The 12458-nt window shown below is 40.6% G+C and overlaps 1 protein-coding gene across 2 annotated transcripts in view; it reads right to left on the bottom strand.

Annotated features, from left to right (window-relative positions):
• The window catches only part of Fras1 (Fraser extracellular matrix complex subunit 1), a 426519-nt gene extending 415123 nt beyond the window's left edge, over window positions 1–11396 (bottom strand). For both annotated transcript variants that reach the window (XM_048784792.1, XM_048784791.1), the window contains exons 1-2: window positions 11260–11396; window positions 3584–3615 (exon numbers count right to left, since the gene is read on the bottom strand). In XM_048784792.1, the coding sequence (XP_048640749.1) occupies window positions 3584–3615; window positions 11260–11335 (108 nt within the window). In that variant the 5' untranslated portion in view covers window positions 11336–11396. The remainder of the gene's footprint in view (window positions 1–3583; window positions 3616–11259) is intronic.
• Window positions 11397–12458: the final 1062 nt, after the last annotated feature.

Genomic DNA, 12458 nt, shown 5'->3' on the forward strand with positions numbered 1-12458 from the left:
ATATGTGTATAAGAGACAGTATATATATATATATATATATATATATATTCCAGGCATTGCACAGGGGTGTCTTCCCCATATTATCCTATTTATTCTATTAAAATCCTTCAGGAGAGGCTCTACTTGTCCCCATTTCACTTAGTGTGCCCCAGGTCACAGAGCTAGTTTCCATCAGAGGAAGAATTCAAAACAAGTCATCAGACCACCAGATATGTTCCACTGTATCTGGCAGTTTCCTAAGCAACAAGTGATAAGACTAAAAAGCATCAGTGAGAGGAATCCTCATAGGACAGATGGGGAGTGAAAAAACTAACAACAAGCCCCTAAATCCATTTCTCGTCTGCTCGATATATTTTATGGAATTCTGGGTAAAGCTGAGGAGTGACATTTCCAAGCAGACCAATGAAATGAACCTCAAGAACTTCCCATCCCTGCCCCCAGTTTCCCCATCCAGTTTCCTCCCAATGGGGAGCTGGGACTACATACTTTCTGAAGTTACTTCCAGCTCTAAAATGATGAGCACATGGGTAAAATTACAAGGTTTGAGACACAAACAGCACACTGTGCTCAGAGCCATCTCTTGAGTGTGATGCCTTTTATAATAGAAGCCCTCTCACCCAGAGAGATGTTTAATCATGAAATCCTAGAATAGCAATGGTGTAATGTTCTCAAACTCTTTATTTTAATTCAAAATATATAAATGTGTGCTCATTATCCAATTTCACTGATGTAGGCGCAATGCCTCTCTTCAACACTAGGACACGGGGAGAGAGCAGGGATGGGTTATGCAGACAATTAACTATGCTCACAATCCATCATGTACAATTTCCTCTTTCTTTCTTTCTTTCTTTCTTTCTTTCTTTCTTTCTTTCTTCTCTTTCTTCTCTTTCTTCTCTTTCTTTCTTTCTCTCCCCCGCCCCACAGTGCTAGAGATTCAGAGCCTCAGGGATGCCAGACAAATATTCTATCATTAAACTACATCCCCCAGCCCCATTTCCAATCTCAATATCCTTAAAATAGAAAGAATTTTAAATAATTACAGATAAACCCATAAGCAGAATCTCTTTAGATTTTCAAGTTTTTCCTCATCTTTTATAGCTGTTTCTCCCACACTTAATTTGACAGCAATTTTTAGTGACTCACCTCTATGAAGTCTTTTTTAAGTATTCAACACAGTTTCCCTAGAAACAAGAATGCTATTTCTTTTTATATTCCCATTTCAGCAGTTTAATTAAACAATAAGTCAGACTTTGTCATCCCTCTTCTCTAGAGTGTCCAATGACTCACCCATCTCACTAAAGTCCGTCCATGGCTCCACACGCTGTGACCCCTGCCGTTCCCTCTGCCTCCTCTCCTGCCACCCCCCTCCTCAGTCAATCCACTCCAGCTAGGTGACCTCCAGGTACACTTCCTCACGTGGCCAAGGGAGCTCTTGCTTCCAACTGGCTTGCTGTTCCCCCTCTCCAAATTTTCTTCCTCTGGATATCCACAGGGTGAGCTCTTAGAATTCCTTCTTTCTAGTTCTTTGTTCATATGTCACCTTCTCAGTGAAGCCTTCTCCATTATCCTAATTAAAGTAGCCACCTTGGCCTCCCACCTCAATGTTGTTTTTTTCTAGCATACGTATCTGACGTTCTATACATTTCACCCATTAGAATTCAAGCTCAGGAGGGCAGGGAATGTTGCCTGTTTGCAGATGTACTCCAGTGCCTAAAATAACAGGGCCATAGTTGTCATTCCATTAATAAGTCTTCAATAATAATCTCTGTTGTTGTAATAAATGTATTATCTGACTGAATTGCATAAGTGCAACACTAGGTACCTCAGACTTGAGGAGGGTTAGGAACAAAGACTCTTGGTAAGCAAAGAAGTCACCTGGAGGGCTCAGAAGTACACTGGTTCTGAAGAGCTTACCCTGCAGCCTCATGAGCATCCATGAGCCCTAGGATCAGCCAGGGCATGGTAGAGAGGGCAGCAAGGTCACCTGTTAAATGCAAGTTGTCTAAACAGTCTCTCTTTTTAACTCAACCAAACTGATGTCTCCAATCACTTGATGTTTTCATACTCAAACACAGAAAAACCCATAGCAAAGTGTAGAGGATAATCTGGCCACTTTGCTTCAGATAGAGATAAAACAGTAGATAAATTGTCTTATTCTGATGTACCCCTCCATGGTCAATGACCTTTAGCAAATCTCTTCATCTCTTTCTTATCCTAAGTTCTCCATTAAAAAGCGGGAGGGTATAAAATAATATGTGGCCTGACTATTTTATCAGTCTATGGTAAATATCAGATGAATCACTAACTATGAAAATATATGAAAAAATTATAAAGCACGCTATACAATAAGCAATTACTGGGGCTGGGGTTGTGGTTCAGTGGTAGAGCACTTGCCTAGCATGTTTGAGCCACTGGGTTATCAAAAAAAAACTAGATAAACAAACAATAAGCAATTATCTTTGTATGAATAAAGATGACTTACTTGTCTATAATATCTACCATTACTCCCCCAAACTGATAATGTACTTTCGAGCACTTTGATTTTGATATTATTCTAAAATATATAAAGAATAAACAGAATGAAAAGTCTGCTTTTAATGGCATGGAATGAGAAAAGAAGGAAAATCAGGCCTTTTCCTGGTTCTTAAATAGAAAAATATCAAGAAGGAAAAAAAATGCATAAATCTTCAGAGCAGTAACTATAATATAAAACGATCAGATTTAAAAATATTACTGTGAGTATCTATGATTATCTGGACTCTGGGACACTTTAGATGTTCCTCATCTATTTCTACTACAAGGATAATCCAAGATGACTTATTAATATCACAGATGTCAATAGTAGGTTATGATGTAAATGAGAAAACTCTCTCCAACCATCTCAGTTCTGTTTTATTATAGCATTTATTACACCAAAATAAAAAGTGGTGAAGAACAACTTGTCACACCATTTATTAGAGTTATGGAGTGTAGACAGTCTTTTCAATAAGGCTTTAACACACTGTTCTGCACCACGGTCCATTATTAATGAAAAGAAATGCATGATACTTGCATCTGCTTTTCCCCAAGTCATTCAGACATTAAATTCAAAATCCATTCTACCCTTTATGGCAAAGGGTCAGAGATAAAATGTTAATTTGTTTGTTGTTTACCAAAATGTTCATTTCTAATCAGGAATCTTCCCTATTCTACTGAATTTAATAATAGTACTTTCTTGGAGAGGGGATCAAAGGAGGAAGCAAATGCAACAGGAATATAAACAAATTGTGCCCTAGTTTATATCTGACAAGAGGATGGGATCTAATTTTTCTCTGTGAAGAAAACACAAAGGACAGCCACAGAATGCAAACTGTGTGTTGCATATCTGAACTTCTCTTCCAGCACCTGAGTATCTGAATGGAACTAATTCACTCTAGAAAAGGCATTAAGTAATAGAGCCTGACTGTGCCAGGAAGAGGGATAACCTTCAAACTGTGAACAAAAGTAAACATATTTGACAATGATAGCAATCACCTCACTCACTCAGTCCATCAAACATTTCACTCTCAAAAGAAAAAAACCAAATATATTAAGAATTACCTACCGCCAACAAGGAACCCTGATAGACACAAGCACCTGTGGGGAAAAACAAACAAGAATTAAAAGTAATGCATAATATGCCAATACGCACTGCCCCAGCAGGCTCTCTGCTCAAACTGCATCTACACGCATCATAATAAGCAAATCGCTTTTTCCAAAATCTTAAAAGCTTGAGCATTCTTCCCCTTGGGAAATAACCCCATACACCAAAATAACATTTCCTGGGCACATGTGAGGGAAGGCTTCATTAGAACTCATTATCTGAATTTTAAAATAAATGTATTTATAATGGCATACTCTAAATACAGTGCATATTTTCTTTTATGATAAATCAGGAAAGCTTCCATAATCTAGTCCCAATTTACTTATTCAAGCTTCTCTTCCACTCTTTGCTTACATAAATTCTCCAGTCCAACCCAAAGAGCCAACTTAGGATCCCATGATAAAATTTCATGTCTCAATGGCTTTTGTTTGTTTTTATTTCCTACAGGAGATGCATTTGGTCTATTCAAAGCCTTTGAATTTGATTTCATCTCCTTCATGACACTTTTCCAGCCCACAGGATTATGTTCATCTCCTGTGAGCTCATAGCACTTTGTGCGTGAATCATTTATTTGTGAATCACCCTTGTGTACTTCCTCTGGCATCCTTGCTACAGATGTGGAAATGCTGCTATCCTGCACAAAATATATATCTGAGGAAATGGGGACTATTTCTCTTTTTTGGTATTCCCCTTCTCTTCATATACTAGGCATTCGTTTAGATATCTGGTTAACATAAAATACCTATTTCATGCTTTTAACACAATATGCTCCTCTTTGGAGAGATTAAATCATTTTATAGAAGAGCAATATAAATGGTGGTTATTTGAAAAGATCCCTTCTATTGAGTTCCTGACCTCCAAGACTCTTTTCACTCCACTTTTTTTTCTGATGGGCTGCTTATGAACTGATACATCTTTATATTTTCCAGTCATTAGGCACCAAGTGAAAAAAAAAAAAGATGATTTGTTTCTACATGGAGAAGAAGGCTGAATTTGACTGGATAGCTTATGTATTCTGAATAACTAGCATATCATAAAACAAATCTTTATAAAATTGTAATCCTGATTTTTTTAAAAAATACACATTTCTCAACCAATTTTTGAGCAGCACGACAGGTGTTGATTTAACCTAGAAACAAGGATACAATGTGCTACTGGCTACTCTCAGAAACTGAGGCCACAAACAGAATAAAACTGTATACACAAACCAAAGTAGGTCATCTTGACGTTGTGCCACATTTGGTTTCCAAAGAGGGAAGGACACATTTTACTACAGTGCTTGTCTCTAACAGATCGTTCATGAAGTCTCAAAATATTACCTTCTTCAGAAAGGACTGGTCTATGTTCTCCACCAATAATGGAACTGAGAACAATCTTCAAAGAAAGTGAGATGACTATTTACATTTGAGTTGAATCAAAGACCCTGGGGCAAATTTACTAAATGACTTTTATGTTCTTGACATTCAGATAGAATAATTTGAGACAAAGCCCTTGGGGAAGGAGGGACTTTTCTTAATTGACTTATTTTTCCTTAAGAAATTTGTTCCCAAGATTGTATTTCAGTCTACAGTGTGTCATATAAAGGATGTAAGTACATGTATATTTAGATATAAAATAATCATATATAACTCAAATACACAATTCATTTTCTAAACTGCTTAAATAGATTAAATGGATATTTAATTACATCCAATGTTTTAAAAATTACAATAAAGTTCATCACTAAGGTACAATTTAACAAAATTTAATATTTTTTCCAGACCATTAATTTTTAATGGTTAAACTATGAAAAACCTTTCACATATTAAATAGTTTTTAATTGACAGATAAAATCATGTATATATGTCATGTACAACATGATGTTTTCAAGTACATTTAACCTTTATGATAAGCAAAGAAAATTTAACTTTCAGGAAAAAAAAATTGTTCTTAAAGACTATCCTCAGATACAGTCATGTGTTACTAGGGATACCTTCTGAGAAATGCATCATTAGGAAACATTTCTGTGATGCAAACATTTATTCACACCAAGTAAGATGGCTATGACATCTTTAGGCAATATGAGACCAACATACTATATTCAGTTCAACATTGACCAAAACATCATTCTGTGGCACATAACTATAATTTTATTTCTCTCTCCCACAGTATCACCTCTTTCAAAGTTCCCCCCAAAATCAAGTACTTTAAGAAGTAACCAAATATCCACATAAAAACCTGTTTGGGGAAGTTCTATAAGAGGAAAACATAATGCTACATTTAAGAGTGGCACCAGAGCCAGATTTGGTTAAGCGAAATATCTGCTATAGACTCCAGTCAAGTGGTATGTACCTGTTGATAAATTCTGTCATTAGGAAAAGAAAATAACTCAATTTGGGTCACTCTATGATACACAATTCCAAAAGAAATAAGCTTTGCCCTCTGAGGGCTTTCTTTCCTAAAACCAAACAGTTCTAACCAGAAGGCAGCTACATGAACGAATGTCCATTAACACCGTTTCCAAACCCTCATTTCTACTCTCCTGAGAGAACAAAGCATTCCAGTATGATGCCCAGTCCTATCAAACATTTATCACCACCCAAAGCCAGATGCGGTCATCCAGAGTAAACATATTTCTCCCACACTGTGGCACGCTGCACACCCACTAGCAGATGAAGTTGGGAGGTTTGTTGGCATTAGGTGCTGGGTGCAGCTTCTGATTCAGAACTGGAGCAGAGAGGACTTTTCACTAATCCATCAATTCGCATAATACTGACAACAAAATTACTCCTTCTACTCATCATCTTTTTCCCTCTAAGGAGTTCTAGAAAGATTACAGATCTATCTAAGCTTTCAAATTATGGCTTTATTTGAACTTGAAAGGAAAATCCAGCTTAGCTCAAGGTGGATTTTTCTTTCTTTCTTTTTTTCTTTTTACAGCCTGAACTGAGGGCCTGTGCATGTTAGGTAAGCATTCTACAACCTCAGCCCCTCAAGACGAATTCTGAGAAATGGTAGAGATCTAGAAAGAGAAATATGCCTTCTTCAAAGGAAAATAGAGGAAAAATTAAAAAAAAAAAATGGGAACCAGAGATCCCAAACCAAGAACATTGTCAGTTTCAGGGCATGAAATATGGCTAAAGCATCCAGCAATTTAATTCCAACAGCACACAGTCTGTGAGAAAGTGCAGATAGTCTACAGAGTAAAGTAATTATATAGAGCAAAAAAGGAAGGCTGCTATGTTTGGAGAATTGGCTGCTCTTCTTCCAGTGTGGATGGCTCATTGCCTACAGGTCACAGAGGCAAAATGTTACATATAAAATTTAAACAAGTAAAATAATGGCTTTATTATTTGATGGCTTTTCAAAGATTATAATAAACTCCTTTAAGACATATCTGTAAAAAATTAATATTTTCAGGGAAATTCTGAGATATGATTAGTACCAGTACTGACATCCTTAAACTATTCACTAGAGAAACTGACTGGTAAACTGAGAGAATTAGAGAAGTTAAATCCAAGAAGCACAAAATGTCAGACCCATTAGTTGAAAGAAATAGTGTTCATTAAGACATGAAGAGATTTGGAGAGTAGGGCCTCACAAACACACGACTCATCAGGACCAAGCAGCCACAAGTTGGCATTTAAATGTTCAAGCTTTATGTTGTATTATAATTCAGCATATGGCTGTGTACACTGTGGAATAGTTAAAATAGAATCGCTTCTGGACTGACAGGGCAGCTCATGTCCTGATTACTGTCGAGTAGGATTCAGATCAATTAATAGAGTAGTTAAAATGAAAATGGGCCAACTGTTTTTGAATTGTTATAAAAGTTGGCATGCAGCTCCCACTTTGCCATGTGGTAGTCCCCTCCCCTCTTCTGAGCCATGTGGTGGAGGGTATTTTATGACTACTGTGTCTAAGTAAAATTGAGTGATATTGCCACCCAAGTCCATAATAGTGAATATGGATGGGTATGTCCTCACTAAAGGATGTCTATGGGGAGAGCAATACTCAGAGTCGATCCCCAGAAGGCAATGTATTAGAAACAAGAGCCAACAACATGGGGATAGGGATGTGGCTCAGTGGTAGAGCACCTGCCTAGCATGCATAAGCCCCTGCATTTGATCCCTAGCACTGGGGGAAATAAAAAAAATCTATGCTAATACATCACATTATTTCTACTAGCAGGTAGTTATAAAAGCCATAAAGCTGCAAAATTGCAATTAGTATCAATCAACTGGAATCAGTAAAATTTCAATATTGGGCAAGCCAACAAAGACCAAATGTTCTCCTATCTCTAGTGAACCATAATTCTGATAATAATAATTTTGGGGTATGCAAACTCCTTGAGGGCAAGTACTATAGGCTTTTATTATTTGTTTTTGATCTCTGTATTTCCCCACCAGACACAACATGACACATTTGCTCTCAAAAAAAAAAAAAAAAAAGGCTTGTCAAATGAAAGATGAAGGGAGAGGCTATTTTTCTTGGCTATTTTTCAATGTCTTCTCTGATATTGAGGTTCAAGTATTCAGTGTCTCACCAAAGGGAGTCCTCAGCCAAGAGCAGAACCAAAAATGCTGATCTATCTATAAATAAAACACACTGTCTATCAAGTGATCATTTCCAATATAATCTGTCAATGGCACTTACATGAAAAGCCTGGAAGATTGTGGAGTTGACTGAAACCACACGAGGAGTGATGAGACATCAACTAGAGCTCAGTGCTCTTAGCCTCAGAGCCAGTGACCTTTCCTACCCCAAGCCAGCTGTCTATGTAGTATAACCTCACAGGACTTCCACATATCAACACAACTCAAAGTGAGCATCTCCAGAAAACACCATCACAAAATTCCCCTGATTCAGAAAACAACCATATTAGGGGTTTCCCTGTGCCTTCTTGATTTTATTAAGACCTCAAATCATAGTATTTTATCTACTTGGCAATATAAAATAACACTGCCAATAATTTCCTTATAAAAATTTATTTTTTCTTCTGATAATTAGAATAAAATTTAGAACCTGGAAATTTCAACTGATCACAAATAAGCTGGCAAATGTCAGTCATTTTTCCCCCTATTCGTGATGATTAGCAAAAGTATTTTAGCACTATCACCTAGTTGACTTCTTTATTTAGTAAATGACAGAATTACAGCTCACAGAGTTAGATGGTTCATTCAAGGTAAGCCAGCTAATCATAAAGGCTTCAAAAGAATGTGATTTGGCAATACTTGTTCATTTGGCCAAAAATTTTGAGAACTTACTATGTGCTAGGAGTTGAACTGGATATATAAGAATAACTAGGAGCCATCCTAACTCCTCAGTAAGCACATAGCCAAAGGACCAGGGTAACATTTATATCAACTACAGTTGTGAAAGGTATTAACTGGGATACTGGAAGCATATATGACATATTCTCTGAGCACAGAGAAGAAAACGAATTCTTCTGTGAAGTGGCAGGCAAAAGTGTCCAAGTACGTCCCATCAAGAGAAATACATGTGAACGTTTCTTTTCGGCTTTTAAAAATCATTCCCTAGGTTAGCACTAAAAAATTTGAGAAGATCTCTGAAATTCTTATATTTCCATCTATGACCTCAGTGCTTTTAATGTTAAAATAAAACCTTGACAGAACCAAATGGAAGGTCTCATGGAATGACAACTTGTCTGTGGGACTGATATCATTTAATTAAATTCATGAGATAAAGGATTAAAGTACTTAGCATAGTACCAGGCAAATGGTATGTGCTCAGTAAATGTATTCATTCATTATCAGATAAGCATCATTATGATTTGGGTGAAAACTGACATTTACCAATCTTGCAATCCAATTTGTGAAATGACTACAGAATGCTCTGAAGGTAGGGTGATACAATTAAATGCAGTATCCGAAGTATATCTTTGAAGGAATATCACCTCTTTCCTAATACCCATCAAAAGACCTTGGCAGTTCTTAAACATGGCGCATTGTATGGACCAAATCTCCAAAGAGCGCCCCCTGTAGACTCTTAATATTAACAGCTTTTGTCTGAGATTTGGTCTGAGAAAATGCATCATTCCAGATGCCCCCTGCTGAGCAATACAGGAGCATGTTTTCTTCGTTGCTGGGATATGATTGTAAATAAGAAACTGCCACCAAGTGAAACTGTAGTTTTTCTAAGTCCGAAGTTGAGATTTAGGTGGCCTGGGCAGTCTCTCCCGTCTGGGGCAATTAGACTTTTTTTTTTCAAGTATGCATACACATTCGCATACATAGTATCTCTCTCTCTCTACAGGTTTTGCACGTTTGAAGAAATCTGCACAGGTCCTAGATGTACTTCTCCCGGGGATGGGATACATTCCACCTGCTCCCCAGGAGGGTGAGGGAAGGTATCACCTTAACCAGTAGGGAAAGTCTCCATTGCAATGTGTGAATTTCTAAAACTAGACCATTTTCTCTTGGGAAGCTAATAAAGAGGAGGCACCGCTCCTTTGACTGGAAGTCGATCCAAGAAAGGGCTTTGTCCTACCCCGACCTCCAACGCCCCCAATCCTAGGCAAGGGATCAGCAGTCGGGGACTGTCTCCTGCCAGCACCAGCTCAGAGAAGGCGGCCCGCCCAGCGCTGGCCGCCGCGGCTGCGAAGCCAATTTGCGGCTGGGCAGGTGAACTCTTCTTCCCGCAGCTGGATGAATAATGAATGAAGCCGGGAAGGAAAGCAGAGCGCCCTGTGCTGTGGATTAAGTCCTCTTCCTCCCAGGCGCCGGCTCCCCTCCCCCTCCTTAAACACTAACTGGGCCACTTCCCGGGCTCCTCCCAGCAGGTGGGAGCTCAAAGCGCCTCGCGTCCCTGGCCCTGCACCCCTTAACCCCAAAACTCTTAATTTACTTATTGATTTATTTATTCGGCTGAGCCTAGATTGCGTTTGATATCATGGCGACAACTCTTCGCTGTCTCCCTTCCCTCTCTCAGCTCCAGGGTTTCACTTGTAGGTTGAAGCCCGGGAGGAAAACCAGGAGGCGGAGGGATAAGGGAAGTAATCTAAACTCTTATTAACCACATTCCCCCGCCCCTTTGGAAAAGGAGGAAAGCTATCCGTACCGGGGAGATTTATTTCAGTACAATTAAATTGCCTACGTCCAGAACATGCTCTGATCAGCTAGTTATAAAATCTTAACTGGACTTTAGGGGGAGACTTATAGGGGCAGGAAGGAGCAAGAGTGATGGAGCTTTTATGTTTCATAGGAGCAGAAGTTGGGTTTGTTTTTTGTTTTGTTTTGGTGGCGTGTTTTTTTTTGTTTTGTTTTTTTGTTGTTTTTTTTTTTTTTTTTTGCAAACGTAAGAGCAACTAGGCTTTATGTAGTTGCTTTTCCTTCGGGGGCAGGAGAGGAAAGGAAAGAAAATCCGATTTAAAAGATCCACCTCAACCTGCCACCACCCAAAGGACTTACGGTGGAAAGGGAGACCGTGGAAGGGGGTTGTGACCCGAATGCTAACTAATCTCAGGAAAAAAAAAAAGAAAAGAAAAGAAAAAAAAAAGCCCACTCCAGTTCCACTCCCACCCACCCCCGAAAGTAAAAGACAAAAACTTCCACCTAGCCCACGACACCATAAAACTTGCTGAGCATTTTAAACTGCACACACACACTCACACACACACGCGCCACTGCTCTTTTTACCTTCGGAATGATGAAGCAATACTGCAAATTCCGCCAACGCTACGGCCACCCCGAGCCACACTTTGAGGAAACCCATCGCCGCCTTGGCACCCACAGTGGAGGAGTGCAGCCTTCAGCATCCAAGAGCCGGCTCTCCGCCAAACTGCTGGTTTCGGCGCCCGGAGCCGGGGACGCCCAGAGGGTGGGGAACAGTGGGCTGTTTCCTCCTGGGAGAAAAGAAGATGGACAGGCCAAGAGCGACGCTCACATCAGCCCCGAGGCGCCGGATCCGGCGGGCGATTCAATTCACTCACTGCTGGGGCGGGGAGCTGACCGAGCTCTCCCGGACCGCAGGACACCGACGATGGCTGGGCTTGGGAGAACGAGAAGGGGCAAAGCGTAGTTCTCCACTGCAAAGTCTACCCGAAAGTTGCCGGTCACGGACTGATCTGCTCTCGCAGCATTTCCCCGGGGCTAGACCCGTCCTCTTTGGGGTCTCCAACAGTGAAGATCTTGGCGCTGGTACGTCTCGACTAGCTTTTTTAAAGTTCGCTTGATATTCCGCGTCCGCGCTGCGTAGGCAGAAAGGGTCTCCCGGAATCGCGAAAAACCCACTCACACCCACTTCTTGGCGGGGCCACCTCCAGCTCAGCGGACCTCAGCCACCCAGCGCCCCTGACTGGAAACTTTGTGTCGCGATGCGTGCACGTCCGGAACTCGCCGGAGCTGCAGCCGCACCGCGCCGTCCCGGGCTGCGCTCCCTGCAGCAGACTGTTCCAAGGCTTGCAAGGAAGGCGCGGGGGGCGCGGGGGCGCTCCTGCTACTTTCTCGGCCCCGCCCCTCGCCTGAGTGAGAAGGGCTGCGGGGGCGCCGCTTGCTCCACACCGACACCCACGTCCTAACAGAACAACCAGAGCTGCTCTGCAGGGTGGAGGTGCGAATACGGGAGTGGAGGAGGAGCCAGAATTTTAGATTCACTGAGGAAGGAGAAAGGCTGGAAAAGCCCCCTTGAACTCAACGCTATCCAGGCTAGAGAGCCCGGAAATGCACAAAATAGATCCCCGTCTGGATCCCCGCATTTAAAGGACACATACTCCGCCTGTCTCCGCCTCCCTCCTCTCCTCCCTCCCTCCTTTAGCTTGGTGTGAAAATGGACCCAGGGACTCGGAGCTTTGGCAAAGATTCCAGAAAGTCACGTGGGCAAGGGGAGACGCGGGGAG

Source organism: Marmota marmota, unplaced genomic scaffold (genome assembly GCF_001458135.2).
Source record: "Marmota marmota marmota unplaced genomic scaffold, marMar, whole genome shotgun sequence".
Lineage (NCBI taxonomy): Eukaryota > Metazoa > Chordata > Mammalia > Rodentia > Sciuridae > Marmota > Marmota marmota.